At 41.2% G+C, this 23,823-nt stretch overlaps 1 protein-coding gene across 4 annotated transcripts in view; it reads right to left on the minus strand.

Moving 5' to 3' along the window:
* setdb1b (SET domain bifurcated histone lysine methyltransferase 1b) overlaps window positions 1–21,881 on the minus strand; it is a 34,821-nt gene extending 12,940 nt beyond the window's left edge. The window contains exons 1-8 of one of the 4 annotated variants that reach the window (XM_076991205.1): window positions 21,826–21,881; window positions 18,446–18,524; window positions 14,290–14,368; window positions 2,691–2,924; window positions 2,241–2,404; window positions 1,397–1,440; window positions 895–1,204; window positions 223–424 (exon numbers count right to left, since the gene is read on the minus strand). In XM_076991205.1, coding sequence (XP_076847320.1) covers window positions 223–424; window positions 895–1,204; window positions 1,397–1,440; window positions 2,241–2,404; window positions 2,691–2,924; window positions 14,290–14,368; window positions 18,446–18,524 — 1,112 coding nt within the window. In that variant the 5' untranslated portion in view covers window positions 21,826–21,881. Of the gene's footprint in view, window positions 1–222; window positions 425–894; window positions 1,205–1,396; window positions 1,441–2,240; window positions 2,405–2,690; window positions 2,925–3,370; window positions 3,584–3,625; window positions 3,892–14,289; window positions 14,369–18,445; window positions 18,525–21,825 lie in introns of those variants that run through there. The other 3 variants (XM_076991207.1, XM_076991209.1, XM_076991208.1) reach the window with 3 other exon arrangements.
* Between the last annotated feature and the right edge of the window lie 1,942 nt (window positions 21,882–23,823).

Below are 23,823 nucleotides of genomic sequence, written 5' to 3' on the forward strand. Positions count from 1 at the left end.
ATGCTCGTATCTCGAGCGTGCACTCGTATGTCGAACAGAAATTTTGCTCGTCTCGGTGCTCGTATCTTGGATTGCTCGTATGTAGAGCAGCTCGTATCTCGAGGTACCATATATATAACAAAAAGCACCATATCCCTAGTTTCCTTTGTCCTCCATGCCCCTCATCACTACCCTCTCCCATTTCATCCCTCCATCTTTGATGCCCCACTCATCTCCACTCACCTCATGCGGTTCTTGCTGTTGGGCATCTCTGCCACAACGCCGGCATAGAGCCACACCTGGTTGCCGTCCTTATACTTGGCAACGACGCGGGCCCCCACGTACAGCCGCTCCAGCGTGGGGTGGTAGTCGAAGGCCACGTGGTTGCCCGACAGCAGACTCTTGCCCTTGTTCTCAAACTTCACCTTGTACTTGAAGCTGCTGCCTGTGGCGCCAGGGGAGGGCAAGAGAAGCCAGGAGTCAGATATCGAAGAGGGGGGAGCGCACACACAACTACAGTGGGTCATAGAGCGGTGTACTGACCCTATGCTGGACCACCTGGAGGTGGACTCCCTAAACCTGCCAACCCCCTGCCTCCAACATGCTTCAACAATTTCACATATCCCAAGTAGCAGTGAACATGCTCGTGATCTCTTAATAGATAAAATATCACTTTGCAGTGTGTATAAATATTGTTCTCCCCCCTTCTTTAGAAAGTCTACTCTTTAGTTTATGACTGAATTGTGGGGGTGGAACAAAATACGAAGTATAGATTTAATGTACAATATTGTAACAATCTAACTAATGGACTTAATGCTGACATTTCAGCCCTTTTGAAAATAAAAAGGTTTCTTGGTAGAAACAAATGGTCCGTAAATACGTAAACACACGCATTTTTACATTTTTATGTCTTACCCACTGAGTTAATAGCGATCAGGGTTCCGCGGTGCCAGGTCTTGGTACGTTTTTTACCCAGAATGCTCATGTTTACTTTCATCACGTCCTGTTTGAGGCCGGGGTTTGGTTGGGTGGGTGTGTTTGCAGGGGCCGAGGACACGAACACGGCTGGAATATTGAGCATGGTGCCACGGGACTGAGGGGGAGGGCCCAACCCCTTGGGTGGAGTGATCGCGGTGGAGGACGACGTGGTTGTCTTGGTGACAGCCTGCATCAGGTTCTGCACTTGCTGTGAAGTTCTCTGCAGCACCGCTGATGTTTCCGTAATCTATACAAATGTTAACAGGTTTACACATGAACATGACAAAAAAATACAATTAAAAAGATATCTTTAAATACATAAAATAACCTACCCTCTCAATAAAAAAGGCAAAACATTGTTTATGGGGCTGATATTACATAGCACGACCTGCAAGAATATTTAGGCTAATATTGCAATGTCAGCTGAATCTTGTCTTACCGCGGAGTCTTTGCCTGGTGTGACGACCTTCTTTGGCGGAACAACTGCGAGATCAGGAAAGAGCACTTAAGGAACTCTCATGCAGCAAAGCAAATGACTGTGTTTGGCTTTGACCTCACTTTTTTCAAAATCATGGATGATTCTTGATTACCATTTAATTGGTCCTTACGTAATACAATTGGACAATATTTCAAACAACATTTTTTAACGGACCGTGGCAATGCAAAAATAACCAGTGCAATCTACAGCAGGCAAATAGTGGAAATAAAATCTTCAAACATTTCCTCAACAAGCTTTGTTATTGTATACTGCCTTTATATTTCCGGTTCACTTCGTTATTATCTTTTCTGGCAAAGTGTCCTTTTCTAACGGTTATCCTAACATGGACTGTAAAATGAATGAGAATGGGATTGCCCTAAATATTCGCCAATCACCACCAGATATCCTGATTTAACTTATTTCAAGTTACAATACTTAAGTGATATTTCCATCTTTCTTTTCTGCAAGCTGTATTTCATATGAACCGACGCCCGTTTTCATCATTGTGTGTATGTATCAAATGTTATGTGAAAATCACATAAAAACAAAAATCACTTAAAATAGTTACATCACAAAAATCACCAGCACAATGGTCAGGATGATGGGATCAGAAAACAAAAATCAATGATTTGTCTTAATAAGGAGGACAGACCCACTGACATACCCTAGTATAGTCCACCATCGCATTTTTGGCCCTCACTGCCACGCATTTGTAGTAGCACACTGCCTAGACCTAAAACCCACCTTGGACCCCAAGTGCCTACTATGCCCACCCTGTGCGTTCCCACAATCTGTGTCAACCTACCACATCCCACGGCGATCACATCGTCATCTTCATCATCGTCGATTTCGATGACCTCGGATGCCCCTCCCGTGCCACCTGCCTCGTCTTCAGAGCTGCTCTCTCTGTACGCCAGGCCTATTTTAGTGTACAGCTCCTTCACCAGAACTTCACACTGCTCTACAGACCTGAGGAAACACATGCACAGAACCCTAGAGACCGAGGTTCAGTTCACATCCACTCTGCTACAGACCAATGTTCAGTTCACATGAACTACTGGAGCTATGCACAAGGTTGTGCAATTTGAAAGGACAACACACTGGTCTGGTCACTCTGGATCACACAATATGGGTTTATCTACATTCTGATTAACTGTCTCCCCTGATTTGTTACTTTTAGACTTAGCCTTCTTTACAAACTTACTACATGTTCTCTCCCTCTCTCTCTCTCTTACACACACTAACACATACATACTCTGAAGCGTCGGAGCAGAGCACGTCCACAGAGGCCATGTCTTTTTCTCTTTGTTCGACCCACTCCTGGAGTTCGGCTATCTGCGTTTTCCTCTGCTGCACGGCATCACTGTTGTCCACCTGCTCCTCGATCCATTTACGCAGCTCGTCCAGAGACACACCCAGCTCCTCTTCCAGCTCTGGTCCCAGCTCCATCTCCAGGCTGGAGCCAAGCCCACCATCTACCTCCATGCCACTGAGAGAAAAACAGAGACTACCTTGTTGCTTTCTATGTCTCACCGTGTGCAGCAGTGTGTTTGTGACAATAATTACACCCACAATAACTAGCTATATACCGGTTTTACTGGGCAATAACTAACGACTAACGATAATATGATGCAAAATCAAGTAGTTTGTTTTTATACATCCGACTTTCGGCTGCACCTGCGTAGGGCAGCTGACTGAAAGAGGTGGGCCACCATCAGAAGGTGGTGCAGCCCATCAGAAGTTGGTGCAGCGCAAGTTAGAACACCTGAGCCTCTACGTACATGCCTCGGAATCGTCAAAACATATGCACACATACACTAACGACTGTACGTTTGTCCTTACGGTTTGATCGCAGAATCCTCCAAGTGTCTATGACAAGTACAGTTCATACATGGTGACAACATTCTGATCAGCATACATTTTAATGTACCTTACCTAGTCAGGAAGTGTTCAGGACTAATGTTATGCAGATTTACGCACCCCCGTTGCCGCACAAGTCTTTCTCCCGCACTCTCAAGGCGCTAACTGAACATTTCTGCTTGATTTACACAACTGAAAACGCACTGTAAAAACCATGGCTTTGATCTGGCTAGCAAAAAAATGGCATATTGTTTCCCAGCTTTTAACAAAAACAAGCTAACGCTGATGCTACCGCGATAGCTGCCCCAGTTAGCTCGCTGTCTGTCTTACCAACAAAGTCCGGCCTCCCCGCGCTGATTAGCTAGGTGTGCTAGCTAGTGATTTGCTCCAGGTCAAAGCTTGGCAAGCGCTGCATCCAGGGACCGGATCACATCAACGAATGTAGCTAGCACTACCCTAAACATAGCATTAGCTCCCTAAAGAACTCATCAGCAACAGCAGGTTTCGACGACTACGCTTTATTTCATTAAGCCGCGTATCTGCACTGGATAGGAAACTTCAGCGGGCGTGCTTAACTGAGAGAGCATCCGTTTGTCCAATCGGAGCTCGTTATACAGTGAGTGACAAGCTGAGGAAGGACCGCCCACTGCACATTTAAAACCGCGCCTCGCTGCGTGCAGGCAGCTTGGAACACGAGGAGCCTCCGTCTAATTAGTTACGCTCAGCAGAGAGGAATGGGTGGAAGTTACTTACTTTGGCTGTAATTAAGTGTAAACATAGTGTACAATATCCTTTCACTTCAATCATCATTTTCATATTAAAAATCGTTTAAACGGTCTGTTACATGATATTGCTAATTGATATACAATTATAATAAGGGTTCCGGATACACTCTTTTCATAACAGCCACAATATAGTACCCTCGCCTCTCTACCACACCATACCAAAGAAACGAGTAGTGTGGTGTAATGACCACATTCGCAATTTTAAACAGAACACTTTAAAGATAGAACACAAATGGCATTGCACTAAACTTGTAGTCTTCTAACATGTTTGGAAGGAGAGCCTTCTTAACTAAAGAAAGGTACTTAATCAGCACCTCTCTCTCTAAAATGTAAAAAACAATACCACATATTTATTATTTATTAGAATTGCCAACTGACTACGACTAAATCTAGGACACCAAAGCCTAGATCACATCATAACATCACAGAGATCGAGACTTTTTTCAATGAGAAATTTAAGCACATTAGAGATAGCATTCAGAGTATTAATGAGGCATTGTACAGTTACATAGAAACCAAAACAATCAAACCAATAAAGGCACAAAAAGTTGACTCAATTCAAGTGCCTGAACTAACATTTCTGATCTGACCCTTACTTGCTTACTAGATACATTGCTCACACACACCTTAAATGTTTAAGTAAAGCAATGTAAAGAACTTCACATCAAATAATTTAAATAAGCAATAATCAGACCACTTATAGAAGACCAACCTCAATCCTTATTATATCAAACTACAGGTAATCTGAAATGTATTAAGGTGAACTCTTATAAGCACTGTGGATGCTGAATTTTTCTGCTCTTTGGCCTCACTCATCAGGGAAATTTGCGAATAGTCATCACACAAATACAGTGTGTCTATATATTTTGCCTTATATATATTTGTCTACCCAGTCGCTCTATCAGACAAAGACAGCGCTGATCATAGTAGTTAATGCCCTGTTATTGGGCTGTGTCCGCTCATAGTAGTTAATGCCGTTATTGGGCTGTGTCCACTCATAGTAGTTAATGCCGTTATTGGGCTGTGTCCGCTCATAGTAGTTAATGCCCTGTTAATGGGCTGTGTGTCTGATCATAGTAGTAAATGCCCTGTTATTGGGCTATGTGTCAGATCATAGAAGTTAACACTCTGTTCCCAAAGCGCTATTTTCCACAGTTAACAAGCTTTTAAGGCCTGCTAATAACTTTGCCCTTACTCCATCATCAATGCTGTGTAGCAAATTCATGACATTTTTTGAAGAAAAAATTAGGAACATTCATGCTGACATAGCCCTCACAAACTCCTCTTCTGACCCTGTTCAACAAAGTACCCCAGTCAGCTGTTGCTTTTCAACTTTTACTCCAGTGAATACCACCACAGTAGCGATGTACATCAAGTTCGCAAAACCAACCTTCTGTGTTTTGGATCCTCTGCCTACATGCCTGGTTAAAGTTTGTCTGCCCTCACTCTGTCCTCTCTTCACCAGGACTATTAACGCTTCCCTCGCCTCTGGCATTGTTCCCCCCTCACTGAAATTGGCTGCCATCACCCCTATCCTTAAAAGAAACCTGGTTTGGCTCCCGAGGACCTCAGTAATTACTGTCCCATATCCAACCTCCCTTTTCTCAGTAAGCTGTTTGAGCGTGTGTTTGCCACTCAATTAAAGGACTATTTATCATCTAATAATCTATTTGAGCAGTTCCAGTCTGGGTTTAGGAGTAACCACAGCACTGAAACTGCTTTTGTCCGAGTGATGAACGATCTTCTATTAGCAGCTGATTCTGGACTAGTTAACATCTTGGTTCTACTCGACCTCCCCACCGCAGTTCGACACAGTTTGCCACTCTACATTGCTGACCCGGCTGAAACTCTGGACTGGACTATCTGATAGAGTGCTATCATGGTTTGAGTCGTACCTCTCTGACCGCCAGCTGTTTGTTTCCCTCAGCGGCTTTAGATCCACCTGCTCTGCTGTAAAGTCTGGAGTACTTCAAGGCTTGGTCCTTGGCCCACTTCTTTTTATAATCTACTTCCTCCCCCTTGGTAATATCATTCAACAGCATGGCCTCCAGTTCCACTGCTATGCTGACGACACCCACATTTATGTCTGCTCCAAGCCCTCTGATCTACAACCTCTTGGATCCTTGCTCAGCTGTCTCTATGATGTCAATTCCTGGATGGCAAAGAACTTTCTCAACCCAAATAATAGCAAGTCTGAGGCCATTCTCACTGCCTCCTCACCCACTCTTCGGAAACTCGTTCAACCATCCATCTCAATTCCTGGATTCATTACAACCACATCACCTACTGTCCATAATCTGGGTGTTATCTTGGACTCAGCTCTCACAATGGAAGCCCATATCAATAACATTACTAAAACATCGCTAAACTCCACCCTTCACTCACTGACTCTGTGGCTGAAACTTGTTCATGCTTTTGTTACGAGTCGACTGGACTACTGCAATGCTCTGTTGGCTGGACTGCCGGCCAGTAAAATCAAGAAGCTCCAGCATGTGCAGAATTCTGCTGCCAGGGTCCTGACACGGTCTAAAGCATCTGAGCACATCACCCCAAAACTGATATCGCTTCACTGGCTACCCATCCAATACCGCATTCAGTACAAGACATTACTCTTGGTCTTCCGTTCACTACAGAACCTGGCCCCCCCTTACCTGTCCTCGCTAGTTTCACGATACTGTCCTGCACATTCTCTCCGTTCCGCTGATGCTCACCTCTTGGTTGTTCCCTCAGTCCGGTTACAAGGGTTCGGTGAACGAGCCTTCAGCATTGTTGGCCCAAAGCTATGGAACTCCCTCCCCATTTCCCTGCGTTCCTGCACATCACTCAAGACTTTCAAATCGGAACTGAAAACACACCTGTTTCAGACTGCTTTTAATATCTCTTAATTGTTTTATATTATTTTCTGTTGTACCTGACCTTTTCTCTCATTTTATCTGTACAGTGTCCTTGGGTGTTATGAAAGGCGCTTTAAATAAAATTTATTATTATTATTATTATTCTGTTATTGGGCTATGTGTCAGATCATAATAATTAACACCTGGCGATACACCTGGTCCTGATGTTAAGCTGTTACTGAGCCTCAACTTATCTAAGCTGCTATAGATCCTCCCACCACCATCCTAGATTTAGATACGCTTTGATAGTAAATACAGTATAGAAAAAAACGAACAATGTTCTCATGCGTGCATACAGCGTGAGAAAGAGCCATCGCGTTGCCGAGATGGGCTGTGGTAGAGGTTGCGCTGCCTCAGCTTATTGTACACAACACACCATTGTGCTGCCACTGCTCCTCCGCACACAGTGCGAAATAAAAAAAAAAAGTTGGTTGTAACTCCGGTCCGTCATTAACCAGACCCGTTGTTAAGCGGAGACTCAATGTATATGCATTTCAAAAGAACAGGTCTGTCACTACTTTAGAATACATGAAAATTAAACATCATCAAAGGTAAACGCTTGATCTTATAAACAAGCCATAGCAAATCTTTTTGACTTCGGGAATTCATCAGACCTAGGACGGTGCTCCAGTAATGATACCAAATTGGTATTGATCTCCCTAGTGTACAAGAATTCCTCATATTTTACAGATTATGAAGAGTATTGGAAAGATCCTGAATTATGTCTAGCCACAAAATAGCCTTACCCAACAACTTGGACAGGATACCCCATAAATAACTTTTTGTACCAGATGTATGTGTATGATTCTTTTGTCCCGGCCAAACATAAACTTGGTATGTGTCCTCTTGTCTTGATACCGCAACCTTACAGAACCAGGTTTAGTTACATCACTGCCTTCTAGTTCTACTCCTGTTATTGGTTTTAGTCCAGTAATATTTTAGATTTTTCATAAATCTCTATTATGTTTGTGTGCTGAGATTTTATTTCTGTACACATCTGTAAGGAATCAGACAAGAGGACATATGATGGATTAATTTGGCATTCCTTGGTGTTGCAGTTTGCACAGAAACGCACCTCGTGTCTTTGTTTGTGGTTTTGTTTCAATGTTTGACATCATGGGTGAAAGGCAATGCAGACACATGCAGAACCGGATTGAAAATGCGTAGTATTAATGAAAGGGCAAATCCAAAAAAATAAGCAGAGTTAAAGCCCAGTCCAGTATCCAAACCAGGGCAAACAACCAGCATCAAATCAAAAAAGGGCTAGGCAAAAGACACAATCCAAGAGAACAGGCAAAACATCCATAATGACAAGTCAATAGAAGTAACTGCTTGGTATGCAGTCAAAATACATTGGAATTGGCAATACTTCGCAACGACAAAATGAAATGGGAAATGTTAAATAGGGTAAGTAAGATGGGGTACAGGTGAACTCAATATTCTGGTGATGAAGATCTATGGGGATAGCATGTAACCTTCTGGGACTTGTGGTCCTTAGATGCACAGAACGTGACACCGTGTTTGTGTTTTGTTCACGCCCCTATACAGTGAGGCTGGGGATCTGCTGACCTCAACTGGGGAGGTTATTAGGCCATGGAAGGAATACTTTGAGGATTTTCTCAACCCCACCATCACACCTTCCATTGTGAAGCAGAACTGGGGGACTCAGGCAAGAGTTTGCCCCTTAACTCAGGCTGAGGTGATCAGGGTAGTGAAACTCCTTGGCGGCAAGGCTCCAGGGGTGGATGAGGTCCGCCCTGAGTTCCTGAGGCTCTGGATGTTGTGGGACTGTCCTGGCTGACATGTCTTTGCATTGTGTGGAACTTTTTAAGAAAGGGGGCCAGAGGGTATGCTCCAACTATCAGGGGATCATACTCCTCAGCCTCCCCAGTAAGTTCTATGCAAGGGTACTGGACAAGAGAGTCCAGACGATAGTTGAATCTCAGTTACAAGAGGAACAATGTGGACCAGCTTTTTATTCATGCAAGGGTCCTAGAGGCGCATGGTAGTTTGCTCAACCAGTCCACATGTGTTTTGTAGATTTGGAGAATGTATTCAACCGTGTCCCTTGGGAATTCCTCTGGTGGATGCAAAATGTACAAATGGAGCAGGAGCTTGGTTCCCAGGCCGGCAGTAAGTCAGACTGGTTTCCAGTTGGGGTTGGACTCCATCAGGGCTGCCTTTTGTCACCGATTCAGTTCATAACTTTAAAAGCATAGCGAAGTGGCGGAGGGGGTTTGGATTGGTGGCCTCAGGATTCCACGTCTCCTTTTTGCCGATGTTGTGGTCTCACAGAGTCAGTTTACAGCTGAGTTTGAGACGGCTGGTATGAAAATCAGCACCTCTAAAGCCCGGTTCACACTACACGATTTTAGGCTGGTTTTTCAGTCGCCGACAGAAACTGTGGTCGGAGGCAAATCGGCGATCACGCGTCGCTCGCTCAGTCGTGTAGTGTGAACTGCTGAAAGACGCTCGCCGAGCAGTCGCCGACTCGTCGCAGACGACCGGCAGATATCTAGCATGTTTAATATCTAGCCCAGTCGGCGACTGAGAGTCGGCAGCAGCGTCTAGCTACAGCCAATGGGAACGCGGAGAGAGAACCGCAGCACCGCTGAAGATATCTCTGAAGAATGTAAAAAACTTTCAATACTTTCAAAACAGTAACCCAGCAAACACACAAAATCCTCACCTTTCTTACAACTTTACTACAACACTGTGTTTAAGTTATTGTGACAGCACTGGAGAAATAGTGCGATTGATTATATTTATGTTCACTTGGAACTATGGAGTGTTTAAACGGTAAAAAAAATAATAATAACGAAAATGTGGAGTACATGTACATTGTTTTTTTTTCTTCTACGTGGTGTTGCTGGTTCTCGCGAGAGTTTCGTTTCGTGTTCTCGCGTTTTTGGACGGCAGCCAGATGAGTCGGCGATTCCCCAGTCGTTTAATTCGTGAGCCCGCGTCACCGATCAGTCATGTAGTGTGAAAGCCACAACAACTGAAAGACTCGCGATTACAGCACAACCAGTCGTGTAGTGCGAACGGCACAAAAACCTGACGACTGAAAAGTCGTGTAGTGTGAACCAGGCTTAACACTGAGAGCATAGTATTTAGTCGGACAAGGGTGGAGTGCCCTCTCTATATCAGGAGTGAGTCCTTGCCTCAAGTGGAGGAGTTCAAGTATCTCGGGTTCTTATTGACAAGTGAGGGAAGGTTGTGATGGGAGGTTGACAGGCGGATCGGTGCAGCGGCTGCAGTGATGCGGATGCTGTACTGGATCATTGTGGTGAGGAGAGAGCTGAGCCAAAATGCAAAGCTCTTGATTCACTGATCAATCTACATTCTGACTCTCACCTATGGTCACAAGCTTGGGTAGCACCCGAAAGAATGATGTTGAGAATAAAAGCGGCTAAAATTAGTTTCCTCCACAGTGTGTCCAGGCTATTCCTTAGAGATAAGGTAAGGAGTATGGTAATTTGGGAGAGACTCAGAGTAGAGCTGCTGCTCCTCCATGTAGAGAGGAGCCAGTTTGGGCATCTGGTTAGGATGACCCCATGTTGCCTCCTTGGCATGTCCAACTGGGAGGAGACCCCAGGGACGTGCCAGGACATACTGGAGAAATTATATCTCTTGGCTGTCCTGGGAATTCCTCGCTATCCCCTTGTAGGTACAATGCCAAACCAGTAGGTGGCAGCACCACCAGCAATACATGGAACAAACTTGCTTAGATGGAAGAAGTAGGGTGTGTAAAATACATGGGCTGTGTTCGAAATAGCCTACTACATACTACTGGCGTACTGATCGAGCCCCAAATCAGTATGCCGTATGCAGTATGTGACCAAAATGAAATTTTCCAGTACACGAAACATACCCGGATGACCTACTACTTCTGCAAAATATTCCAGTACGCGAACAGAGCTATCTTCGTGGTGTAACCTTGTAAATCCTGTAAAGCGCTTTGTGACAACATATGTTGTGAAAAGCACTATACAAATATATTTGATTTGATTTGTGTACTGCATCCCATCATGCAACACCATGTTCACGTGACCCTGTAGTATGCTTTGCTTTTGTAGCATACTGGAAACTGTACTGCATACTACTACGAGGACCAGTATGCAGTATCCAGCATAAACTGAGTCCAGTATGCAGTATCCAGTATGTAGTAGTCTATTTCGAACAGAGCCATGGAATTCAGGTGTTAAAATACCTTGATCAGCAGAGCCATCTCTCTCTCTCTCCCCCTCCCTCTCTCTGGTTCTCCCCATTAAGAGCATGTGAGTGTTAGTAGAATTAATAACAAACAGCTGAAAGTCGTACTTCTTTAATTAACAACCCTAAGTTACGGTGGAATCCAACAACTGACTGACCGGCATTACCGTGGAAATAGATTCACCAATTACTTTTTAGTTATTAAGCCTGGCCATTACCTTTTTCAGTTCCATTTTAGTTGCTTTGTTCTCAAAAGGAGAACCAAGATAACAAATCCCACTTACGTGAGCATAACCACATATCTTACTCTCCTTCTCTTTCTACTCTTACTACTAGATTCACATACACACTAGATGTTTAGTCTTCACTGTAAATATACCAATCCTCATTGTTGATGCTGTTTGTCTTAGAATAGTTGGTTTTAAATAAATGTACCATTTATTTTCACCAAGTTGTCTTTGTTGATATTCAAAAAGTGTTTGTTGCCAAAATCTCCAAAGAATTCAGTTATGTAAATCGTTCAGACACAAAACCATTAATTACCTAATTTAGTTGAGAATTAAATACTGTTATTTCGGTTTTGATTTGAACATTAGACCGATTCTAATAAATGGTTTTAATTAATGAGACTAATTAGGATTAAATAAATTATATCTACTTACAGGATTAGTAGGTGAAACCCCTACACCAGGGGTGGGCAATACATTTTTACAAGGAGCCACATGAGAAAACTGAATTGTGTCAGAGGGCTACACCAAAGATAACTTGAAAACGTAATTCTACTCAACTTTCTTCCATTGTAAAATGCATCAAATTATATATTTTGAATAGCTGGTACTGGTAAAAATATTCTGTAAATATGTATAATTAGGCTATGTGAAATTGTGGTGTAGAGGTCAAATAAGAAAACACAAACAATCATTGAATCAGTGCAATTAATTTCTTAATTAAAATCATTCATCATTCATATCCACAAAATGAAAAACAACAAACAGCTGAACAAGTTTATAGGAATACAGCGATGTCCTCAACCCGCCTTGTTACGGTGCGTCAGAAGAGCGACTCGTTCTCAAACACGGCTTTTTTCTCCAGACATATCAGTGCAACAGAGTCCAATAAGCACTCCTTATTGAACTCGCCGTCAGAAAATGCCTTACTTTTTGTAAGATTTTGTGTGAAACTGACGGCTGCATCTCTGGGGGTCTGAAGTTTGGTAAAAAGGCCTTGTTGGGTTTGCAGTATGGCTAGCAATGCATCAAACTCCTTTTCATGCTCTTCATCAGTCGAATTTCTGTATTTCTCATTCTTGGTGGTATAGTGACAATTCAAATGATAACCTTTCAACACAGCAAGCTGTGTACCACAAATTAAGCACATAGCGTTATTTTTTTCATTTCTGTAAAGAAATACTTGGCAGTCCATGTCTTGTTAAAAACGTGGCATTCCTTGTAAATTTTCTTTTTGCGTGAGCTGCATCTTGGGGTAATCTGGCAAGCATCACTTGTCGCTGTTCACCTACAGTGGTCCTGCTTCACGCACAGCTCATGCACGTACGTCCACACGTAGTAACACAAATATAGAGCTTTCAAAATAAAAGCAGCACAGTTGTATTGCATGCACGACACAGATATTTGTGTAATTTATGTTGTAATTTACGCACAAAGAGCCGGATGTGGCCCGCAGGCCGTAGTTTGCACAGGTCTGCCCTACACCCTCAGAAGAGTTAGAAGAGGTGGCCGGGGAGAGGGAAACCTGGGCCTCTTTGCTTAGGCTACTGCCCCCATGACCCGGACCCGAATAAGCGGATGAACATGAATGGATGGATGGAAAACCGTTTTCAAACTAGTTCTAGGTATTTCATCCTATTGCTCCAACAGAACATTTAAATAGTGGACTTCATTGATATTTTTCAAAACACAAAAGTGGCGATATTTTGTTGCAAGTGTCTTTTTAGTGCAAATTACTTGAACACAAGTTCTCAATTAGAATGATCTTAATAGTCCATGAATGAGCAGCTGTGGTACTCTGTACTGTTTCACAAGAAAAATCCTTAGCAGGATCCAAATAGAAAGGAGGCATCATTATCATTATAAAAATGTCTCGGATGAATCAGGAGAGTAATTGGGTTTGGTCTTTACACTATTCTCTATACAGTGTACACATGAAGCTTCACTGCAAACAAATATGCTTAAACATATTTCCTGGAAACTTTACAAATTGGCAGAAAAACACCATGTTGCTGAAATGTTGACAGTTTGTGCTGGGATCTTGTTCTTAGTTTGACTAGATCAGGGGTGGCCAAACTTGTTGATTGCAGGCCACAATGGGGTCTAAAATTTGACAGAGGGGCCAGGTAAGGAGCATTTTGCAATTTTATTCATTTTTGTACACTTCAATTGAAGTTAAATCAACATTTACTGGAAAAAGATCAATGGAATGAAAAAGATCAATGTTACTTAAACAACAGTTAAAAGACGCTCCTCCAAACTTTCCATATGCATTTTTTCATAACACAGTAGAGAAACTGCCAACCTATGAGCAGTAGCCGCTCGTCTTTGTTTACTGCTTGCTAGCGTAGTTTGCGTGCTTCGTAGCAAAGTGACGACTGATATTGTATTCTCTGAAAACTGCTACCGCTTCGTGGCATATCAGACATACAGCCCTTGATTGGACCTAGGACGAGCCATAGTGTGTGGTTGCTTCTCTTTACAACTTGAGTAAACCCAGGGAAATAATAATTACTAATTGTACTGGTTAAAAAGATTTGTTCTTAATTTTTTCCTCCTGGGAAATTATCAATATGACAAATCAGATTCATAATGTTATTTTTGGAATATTGCCAGATTGTAGGAAAGAGGTCTCTGTAGCATAGACTTCCATTGTATTCAGGTGAGGGAGGAGGAAATGTAGGCATTTGATATTGATGAATGGTAAATCAGCACTGGAATTGGTATGCTGCATATAATACACACTAACGTTGTTGCTCCTTCAGATGACTAAATATTGTCTGACTAAATGTTATATGAGAGACATATTGGCTTACTATGAAATAAATTAGCACACGTCTAGGTCATGGCTGCAGATGTCAGCTTTCACGTACCTTGTATACTGTGTTATTCCTTGGATGTTCAGAAAAATCCTGGATGATACTGGAGATGGTGGCATCTCAATCGCTGGTTCTATAAATAGAGGCATCTTCTGTAATGAGGGCCTTATGTCTTCTTTTGCATTAATAGCACTCTTTTGTCACTCTCTTCTGACCCAACTGTAGTTGCTTTTTCAAGTCCAGGTTTTAAACAAAGATATTTTTTCCAAATGCACCTTTACAAGTTCACCTGCCACATCAAGGTTTTTAAGAAGCATAAGGCAAGCATTTAAACCAACATGAAGTGATTCAGGTAAACATGTGGGTATGAACATGATGTCCTTGTATTTTTTTCCTGGGCACCTGTTTTTGCAACCCTCTGAAAGTCTTGTGCATATACAGAGTAGTTGTGCCTAGCCAAATCAGTTCTATCGAAAGCAGACAACGTATTCCAGTGAGAAAATGTTTAATTTTCCAGACATCTCATGAGTCCCGGGAACGTACTACAATCTCACGTTCAGTATAGAGAGTCACGCGATATGCCATTGAGCGCTAGCAACAACACTTCTTTTCATCATACTTCAACAGACAATTGTTTGCAATGGTGTAGATCCCTTTAACATGGAATACTCTTACATTCCCACTTCTTCATATTCAAATGTTGATATGAGCGCGTCTTTCCCAGAACTTGGTTGAGTGAGTAAGGCCTTTTGAGAGTTGAGCAGGTGTGTGTGCTAGTCTTTGTAGTAATATCAATGCAGTAAAATTGATATTAATTACTTATCAAAGAACAGGACTAACTCTAATTCTACAAACTAAAATGGGAGGCAAGATACCTTTGCAACAATGAGGTAGAGCAAATTAAGGGAGATTAAATGAACTCACATACTAAACAGATGTCAGGCTTATAAAGGCGTAAATACTTAATTCTTGGATTTCCATTAGTGTTGATACCTCCATGAAAGTCCAGGCACATTCCCTTTAGGGTTAGAACGGCCCATTGTCCACTAGGTTTCAATATTTAAGTATTGATCTAAGGGTGTTGTGAGAAAGGAGGGACTAGCTGTCATGCTTAGTTCATAGTTCAAGTTAAGGCATTTCCCTCCAGTTGGGAACAAAAGAATGAAAGAACTAAGACATAGAACCATGCCAAGGATAGAAAAAAATTATTTGCACTTCATGCAGGAAGGAGTTCGCTTATCACAGGAGTAATTTCACCCTTGTTATCACCTCAACGCAAAACATGTTGGGGCTAGCGCGCAGGTCAGTAATGTTAACTTAGCTGCTAAATGTGATAGTATTCCTAATGAGCAAACAGTTTCGCCAGTCAACACTGGACCAAATGTTGGGGTTCACATTCAGAAACAATGTCAAAGTCCACGTCAGATAAATTGACCAATTTGTCGAGATGGATTGCTGTGGACTATAGACCGCTTACTCTGGTCGAAGATAAAGTGCTGTTTTCTGCACTCATCTATTGGTCTGTATAGTAGACTGGTGGGAAATTATCATCCAAACTTAAATTAATATTTCTCATGCTAAATATTGAAATGTCATAAAATGTGATTAATTTCGATGAATTGATTACAAAGCTTCTAATTAATTAGACTATACACACACACACACACACACACACACACACACACACACACACACACACACACACACACACACATACATACATACATACATACATACATATTTTTAATTAATTAGAAGCTTAGATATGTGAGCATATATATATATATGTGTGTGTGTGTATTAATATGAGAACAAATTTCATTAATAATGCAATGTTCAAACATTACTCCTGATGGGACAATGTATAATTAGCTGGTTATGTTCCAGACACTGAATACTGCTGGGCTCCATTATCTGATGATCCTGTATTCTTTATCTATCTTTTTCTTCATTAGAATAATTCAAAATGTGGTGTCTTTGAATTGGTCTTGAAGAGCGGTTTCCTCTAGGATGGGTTAGAATCCAGTATCTATCTCGGAATATGGTTATAAGAATAATGGTCAATTTTGGCAGTTAGATCTAGGTCTGTCCGTGAATTCCAAAGGTGATGCATTACAGTTAAGAATCCACCAAGCAAAAGAAGTAAAGCCATAAACAGGGACTCTACGTCCTGGTGGAAGCTATAATTCCTCATACCAAGGCCCTGGTGAGTCTGGTAATAATGGTCTCCTCAGTCCTGTGGGCCCAGTGTGGGTTTTGGAAAGGAAGCGATCATACATTAATGGTTAATGTGCACTAACAGAAAACCTGTGACAATCTAAATGTAGGATACAATAACCAGTAGTCAAGTGGTACAAAGACAAGGCATATATAGACAGATAAATGACCCTCAGGTATTGGAACTCCTAAGGGGCCCCGGCCACCTGAGGGACAAACACAATGCAACAACAACAGGACAACAAACTACTGCTGCTGTGGATAGAGACGGCAGAGGGCCCCTGTGTCGTGACATTCACATTTTTATTTTGTGCATTTTACATTGAATAAACAAACATCAGTAAGAAAATCATTTTGTGATAAACAAAAATCTACTGAGCTTGATAGTGACATCTGCTAGCTCCTCCACATTATGCCAGAGCCATTTCTGTTAGCTGTGCTCTTTCCCCTGCACATGCAGACACGTGTTCACAGCGTGAATGTCCCTGGACCCCTACATAAACATGTCTTTTGTCACATAGGGCTACGCCCCCTATCCTAGCTGTCACTCCGGTTTCCCTGTTCCTTGCGTCTGTGTTGTTCCCTGCTCCTTGATCCCGCCTTGCTAGTCTGTCTCCATGGTTTTCCCTCGTCTGCCACGCCCGTGTCGTCAGTGTTTCCAGCTGTGTCTGTTTAAGTTCCGTGTATTTATAGTCCCTGTGTCTCCCATGTCTGCTATTGGTTATTTTGTACTCTTCTATTATTTTGTACTCTTCTATCGAAACTGTTCTATTACTCTTTCGTGCTCTTGTGGATTTAACTGTTTCTTCTTCGTTGTAAGTACGTTCAGCCTAGTCTTTGTTTCCCCTGCCTTGTTTTGTTCTTCGTGCCACTATGCCTGTTTATATTTCATGTTCGGACTGCCTGCCTGGTATGACCCCTGCCCGTTATTTCAACTCTGCCTATGGAATTCCATTTAATAAATCTCGCTCTCCTCAGAATTTGTGTCCACCTTCATGCTCTGCGTCACGCAGTTCGTTACATCTTTCTTCTACACTATTGATTTAGAATGTTCTTGTTACTAGGCAGTCTATTTTAGAAGGGCTGAGACAACTTTTTTAAGTTGTAAAGTATTCACAAAACTGTCAATATACAATAAACATAGATTTAATTACAGGGGATTGATAAATTTTCTGGTCTCACTACAAATAGACTCATTTCTATAATAAAGTACTGTAATGGGAAAAAATTAGCTAATACGTTTTCAGAGCCGTTCATGCTGTCTATGCCCTCATGGCTCAAGTTTTTAAGCCATAGCTATCAGCCACCGTAGATTTGAGACAGGCTCAATTGCTTATCCTTAGTGTTCCGGGTGTTTAATCTGAATTTGCTACTGCGAATTTTAGCATCTGAATTTCAGCAACTAAATTAAAAGCTACATTGATTCTACATTGATTTTTTAAACATTTATAAATACAAGTGAAAACGTGTCTAGGTTTGAAAAAGGCAAAATTCATAATACATAATTTCAATGCAAAAAAATTTAGCTCTAAAAATTAAAAGGTGTTACAATTTTAAAATCTAGTGAGAGATTTGCTTCCATAGAAATCTTTGAATTTTAATGTTGCATTTTCTAGATTTGAAAAGTGCTGGAATTTTGGCTCAAGTACTTGAAATTAACTGTATTTAATTAATGAATTCTGCCTACATCTATAATTATACTGCAGAAAATTCAGCATTCTCCATTGAGCAGTACGTCATCCAGATATCTCATCCTCCAAGTCAGCACATTCTTCAATTAAGCCATCATTATTAGCAGCTTCACTGTTTGCAGCACAGTGTTGGTTACCAAGAATACCAAACCATGGATGTCCTTTTTATGGAAAGACCAGTTATTGTTTGAGTTTTAAGATATTTATGTATTCTATACAAGGGCAGAGCTGATCCTTTTGGTCACATGGTACATGACAGGGTACAGCTTTACAATGAGAGAATTTCTGTGTAGTGTGCCTACCTTGTAACACTTTACGTTCTCTGGCTGCATACCTCTTCTTGGCAGCAGCAGACCGTAAAGAGGCTTTTGTACGCGGCATCTGTAAAAGAGGCAAGAGACATAACTCAGTAATTCCCCAAAATATGTATGTGATTATCTCTTTCTTAAGTAGTAGTCACTACAACAGCTACAAGTCATAGCTACAAGTCATCCATCTTCTGTAAGTGGTAAATTATGATTAGCCATGGGTTCTCTGAAATGCTTTATAAATTGCTCCCCGGGCACCGGGCTAGGGCTGCCCACCGCTCTGGGCACGTGTGATCCACAGCCCCCTAGTAATCACTAGTGTGTGTGTGTGTGTGTGTGTTCTAACTGCACAGATGGGTAAAAAGCGGAGGACAAATTTCGATTGCGGTGAAAAATCACAATTGACAAAATATGGCACATTTACATTTACATTTTTACATTAAATAAAAGGTTAGAGTTTACTCCCATAGGCAGAACATGTAAAAAAATTATGCAATGGCCCTTTCTGTCTATGTTATGGCTATGTATGAAGTGTATTTGATTTTCAAAACATTTGCATTGAAGATGTCAATCAATTGTATCAGCCTAGAAGGGGCAATACATTTTGAATTACTCACCCCCCCTCCAAAAAATTAAATAAAATAATACAGTAATATCCTGAAATTTGTGAATTTTGAACATGCAACTAATAAAGGCCTATAAAGACCTATCTTCATATGTTAAAGCCTAAATATGTCCCCAAAACACTTAGTCATAAAAATATATATTCTATATAGTCTTCAGGACTGTTGGGAAATTAAATAAACTACCAAGATGCATCGGTTTCCTATGGTTGGAGTCTGTTTAAATTCCTCCCCACTGGTTGTCCTATAACAAGTATACAATAATTTTCTTTTCAAACAATAAAATTAGGGTAACACAACTCTTGTGAGCACATTTAGACTACCATTTTCTTTGCTGACAAGACCACAACAGAGTATTGTATGATCCACAAAATACGCAAATTCACGAAGTGTGAAGTTTCGGGGTATTACTGTAAATCAAGTAAAATGTAGAACTTTTGGCAGTGGTAGGTCAACAGCAGTCCAGGGGGACCCTTTGAACAGACATGTCCTGCCCCAACACAACAAACTCAAAAAGTAATTTGACAGTAAAATAAAGTCAAAGTCAAATTTATTTATATAGCGCTTTTCACAACACATGTTGTCACAAAGCAGCTTTACAGGATTTACAAGTTTAACAATCGTATGGGTCCTGATCCCTAATGAGCAAGCCAAAGGCGACAGTGGCGAGGAAAAACTCCCTATAGGGTGGGGAGCACACGTCCCGTTAGCACACGTCCGTGGTCGCAGGGTGGTTCCAAAGTTCCACAGCAACAGTCAAGGCTCCTGTTCCCCGGCCAAGCAGCCACAGGCCCCTCGGTGCAGGCGGTGGGCCTCAGGCGGGCCAGGAAGCCAATATTATCTCAACTAGGTTTTTCTGAATTAAAAGTTACAAATAAGCAACCTATATCACCACATTAGTGCTTGGCAGTATGACCAAAATTCTGTATCGTGGTATTTTTCAAAATTATATCGGTTTCACGGTATTTGACGGTTTATTCCCCCCCATGCATGATGTGTTAACTGCATTGATAGCGAAAAGAATTACTGCAGTAGAGTGGTTAAGAGCACCCTATTCCACTGTTAGAAAAATGTCTCCACCTAAGTATTACATGTAATACAGATTTGCATGGCCCCACATGATCAGTTTTCAAATGGTAGCACTTAAGTAGTGAATGAATCATTTAGCATGACAGTTGCCGTAAAAAAAAGCAAAACAGTAAAAAAAAAAAAAAAAACTGCATCAAAACTGTAGGTTTATGCAACTTATGTGATCCAGCTATACACAGTCGCCCTGCCATCACCTTGACTAGTCGGGGGTAAACGGAGGCCTTTGATTGCCACCAGCTCAGTGGGTCTTCTGTTCTTGGAATAAGAGGCTGTGGGATGTATCGTTCTCAAATGTCTATGAAGATTATTAGTGGATCCTGCTCGAAAAGATATTTTGTTCTTGCAAATAAGACATTCTGCCGTGGCATTATCATGGCTTTTAAAGTGCAGCCAAATACTGCTTCTTCTCCTTTCTGTCATTTTTCTCCCTCCCTCTCTACCTTTTCACTCTGCCATTTGCCATGTGCCAGCACTGTGCACACCCCATCCACCCCTCCCCTCCTTGCTTGGTGGTATAACCCTTCGATGAATGGTTCCTCTGCTTGTTGTTGTTGTTCTCTGATTTGTTAAATGACAAGAATTAGATGGCTAGAATTAGATGGCAAAAAAAAATGGCTCGGTCTTAGAGGTGAACCAGCTCTCATTGTTCACTTAAAAGAGCCGGCTCTTTGAACCGGTTCGTTCGTGACCGACACATCACTACAGTCCACCCTGCCATTATTGTTGTGGTCATTGGCCATGATGCTGGCTTGAATTGGTAAGAATTAATTTTGGTCACATACTGCACACTAATTTGGTGCCCAGTCAGTACATGAGTAGTATGTAATAGGCCGATTCGAACAAAGAGGCCATGTTCGAAACAGCCTACTACTTACTACTCATACGGAGCCAGATTAGCCCGTCGGCCATTTTTCTCCGGTCGCACTGTCTTTGCGAGGTCAGTGATCGCAAGCGCTGTAAAAAAATCGCTGTTTTCATCGGTTTGTGGGAGGTTCTTCCCAGAGTTTTGGTAATATGGCGTAATTGAATGACCGCTTTCTCTCAACCCGTTAGAAGAATTCGCATTTCGCGCTTCTGTTTCTTTATGACCCTGCTTGAAATTTAACTTCGCGTTTGGACCGTTCAAAAACATCGTTGGACTGTTCAAAAGATATTAATAGATAAGTGGACCGTTACATTATTCTTGTTTATCGTTTCCTGAAGTTTGATCCCAGTCCAGTTTAAGGTAGTTTTATAAGGGTCCCAAGGCAACGTGTTGGTCCGATGAACCATGATCACGGCGGACACGGAAAAGAAAAACTAGCCACATGCTAAAACTAGAGCACATTTCTTGATCACAAGATTTCCTTTTGTTTTAGGTTAATTGCATAAAAAATAGGGCCGATTTAAATGTGAATATCTTTGGACTGGCTTGATCAAATTTGACAATTAAGGCATCTTTTTTGTTATATCGTGCTGCATCTAATAAAACAATTTTACATGTGATTAAGTAATATTGAAAAAAATGTCCAAGTCACTACATTGGAAACGGGAAATTTCTGACCTTGCGTAGAAATTTTCGTACTGTGACCCTAGAAAGTCTCCAGTGACGTATTGTAAGGAAATGAAGATCCAAAACGAACACAGCACATAAAATTAACTAAAAAATAATGGAGTAGTTACCTTTTGTATCCGATTATGTAACGCCGTTGCTTGTGTTTAGAACAGGTGTTACGGTCAATTCAGTTCAAGTCGTTTCCCAAAACTGCGCATGCGCGAAATCATTACGCATTAATCTGCTGCTGTGTTATCACCTTTTCTCGACGTATACAAGTTACACCGTTTGGGTTTTGGTTTTGTTTCTCTAGCTAATTTTAACTTAAACGTCGTCGTCAAATTTGCATAAAGGTCTATGCACGTAATTGACGCTGCAGTACAGAGGAATCATACCAAAGTGAGTAAAAAAAACCCACAGTAAATGTTTTGAACTACAAATGAACTTTTGTTGATTCTTGTTTTTCTGTCATTCAAAAAGGCCATATCTTCTCCAAATACCTTCATGACCTTAATGGTTTGCCTAGACATTCATTACATAATTACGTTTTGTCCTGTATTGTTAAATGTTAGAAATAAAATGTAATCAAACGTTTGTTATATGGGTCAGAGTTGCTAGTTATATGTCCTCAATTATAACTTAAGAAATACGACAATATGGCACAAATGTTTTTAACAGCAAAGAATCTCAAACGAAAGAGCAATTTTGTGCTCTTTGGACGCTGATGGGAGGCTAGGCGATGTCACGGCCAATAAACTGTTTCGTTAATCAAAAATGGTACCTACACAAATGTTGATTTTACAGCACAAACCAGCAGAACTATGTCGAGGCACACTTAGCTCTGCCAAAGCTCTTAATTTGGCAATAACAACGAGCACTAGATAAGGCAGAAAATTCTGCTACTTCCTCAATTAACTTTTCACACGGATCGAGTGTAAATTAGTGATGTCAAACTCGAAACGCGGAATCGAATTGAATCGATTAATTCGAATCACGGTTTTCCGAAACACTGTTTCGAAGTCCGTATCGAAAGGGGAAAGTCACGTGACTGTTCCAAAAACGGGGTTCGTTACGTCACGCAGTTTCGATACGTTTCGAATCTTTTCGCGCGTTTTAGTCCGCGCTTAAGTTCAAACAACTGGTCTGAGATCAGAATGTGTACTGATTACTTGTAATCAGTTCTGATTACAACTGATTACTTGTAATGTTTATTAAATAAAGTATTACACAAGCATTTCCCTACCTTGCAATGTAAAATGAATAATGTCAGCTATATCATATGACTAATAGTGTATCATAATGAAAAATAATGACATCATTAAAACAACCCTGTTCTCTGCAAAATAATTTGTTTTCATGACAAAAAATTATTTAGGGACACAATATGCTATGGGGGAATATTTCATTCATTTTTCATATAAAAAAACCACATTATTTCTGTTTCTGTTAAGAAAAAGTTATGGATTTAGGCCCTGGTTGCCCACTAGATGTCACTGTGGCGTGTGACGATTCGAACGTTTCACTCCCAAAAGCCTCACTTTGCCATCACTAGTGTAAATTCGAATGAATCTAATGTGCTCTTTTGCGGCCGTGTTTTTTTACTGGCCTGTACAGCTTGGCGTGCTATAGTCCCGTCCTGATTGGCTGCCTGAGGTGGAAAGCTGTGGACCCTGATTGGCTGATAGTGGAAGGCTGTGGAATCTTATAGGCTGACTGAGGTGGACGTAATATTATTGCCAACAGGAAGAGCGCTATTTGCCATTTAACATGTGAATGTTAATAACTTTTTAGCATGGTGGTGAGATTGAAAATTACATTTCGAACGTATTATGGAATGTAAATTCATATTAAGGCAATAACATTTAAATTATAATTTTGATATAAGCTTTGTATGATCACATGAAACATGATTATTCAAATCGGGAAATACCTTTTCATTTAAACAAAGGTACAAATAAAGCATCAAAATATGTGTAAATGAAATATGAATAAACATTACCAAATTGCAACGGTAGATGGAATTATTGCATCTGAATTAGAATTTTGAGCTCAATGTTGCTTGTATGAGTGGAACATGCAAATGTAAACTTAGGATTACATTGTCATTTTGCGTATTACATTTTTTA

The sequence above is a fragment of the Brachyhypopomus gauderio genome, unplaced genomic scaffold, assembly GCF_052324685.1.
Source record: "Brachyhypopomus gauderio isolate BG-103 unplaced genomic scaffold, BGAUD_0.2 sc81, whole genome shotgun sequence".
Lineage (NCBI taxonomy): Eukaryota > Metazoa > Chordata > Actinopteri > Gymnotiformes > Hypopomidae > Brachyhypopomus > Brachyhypopomus gauderio.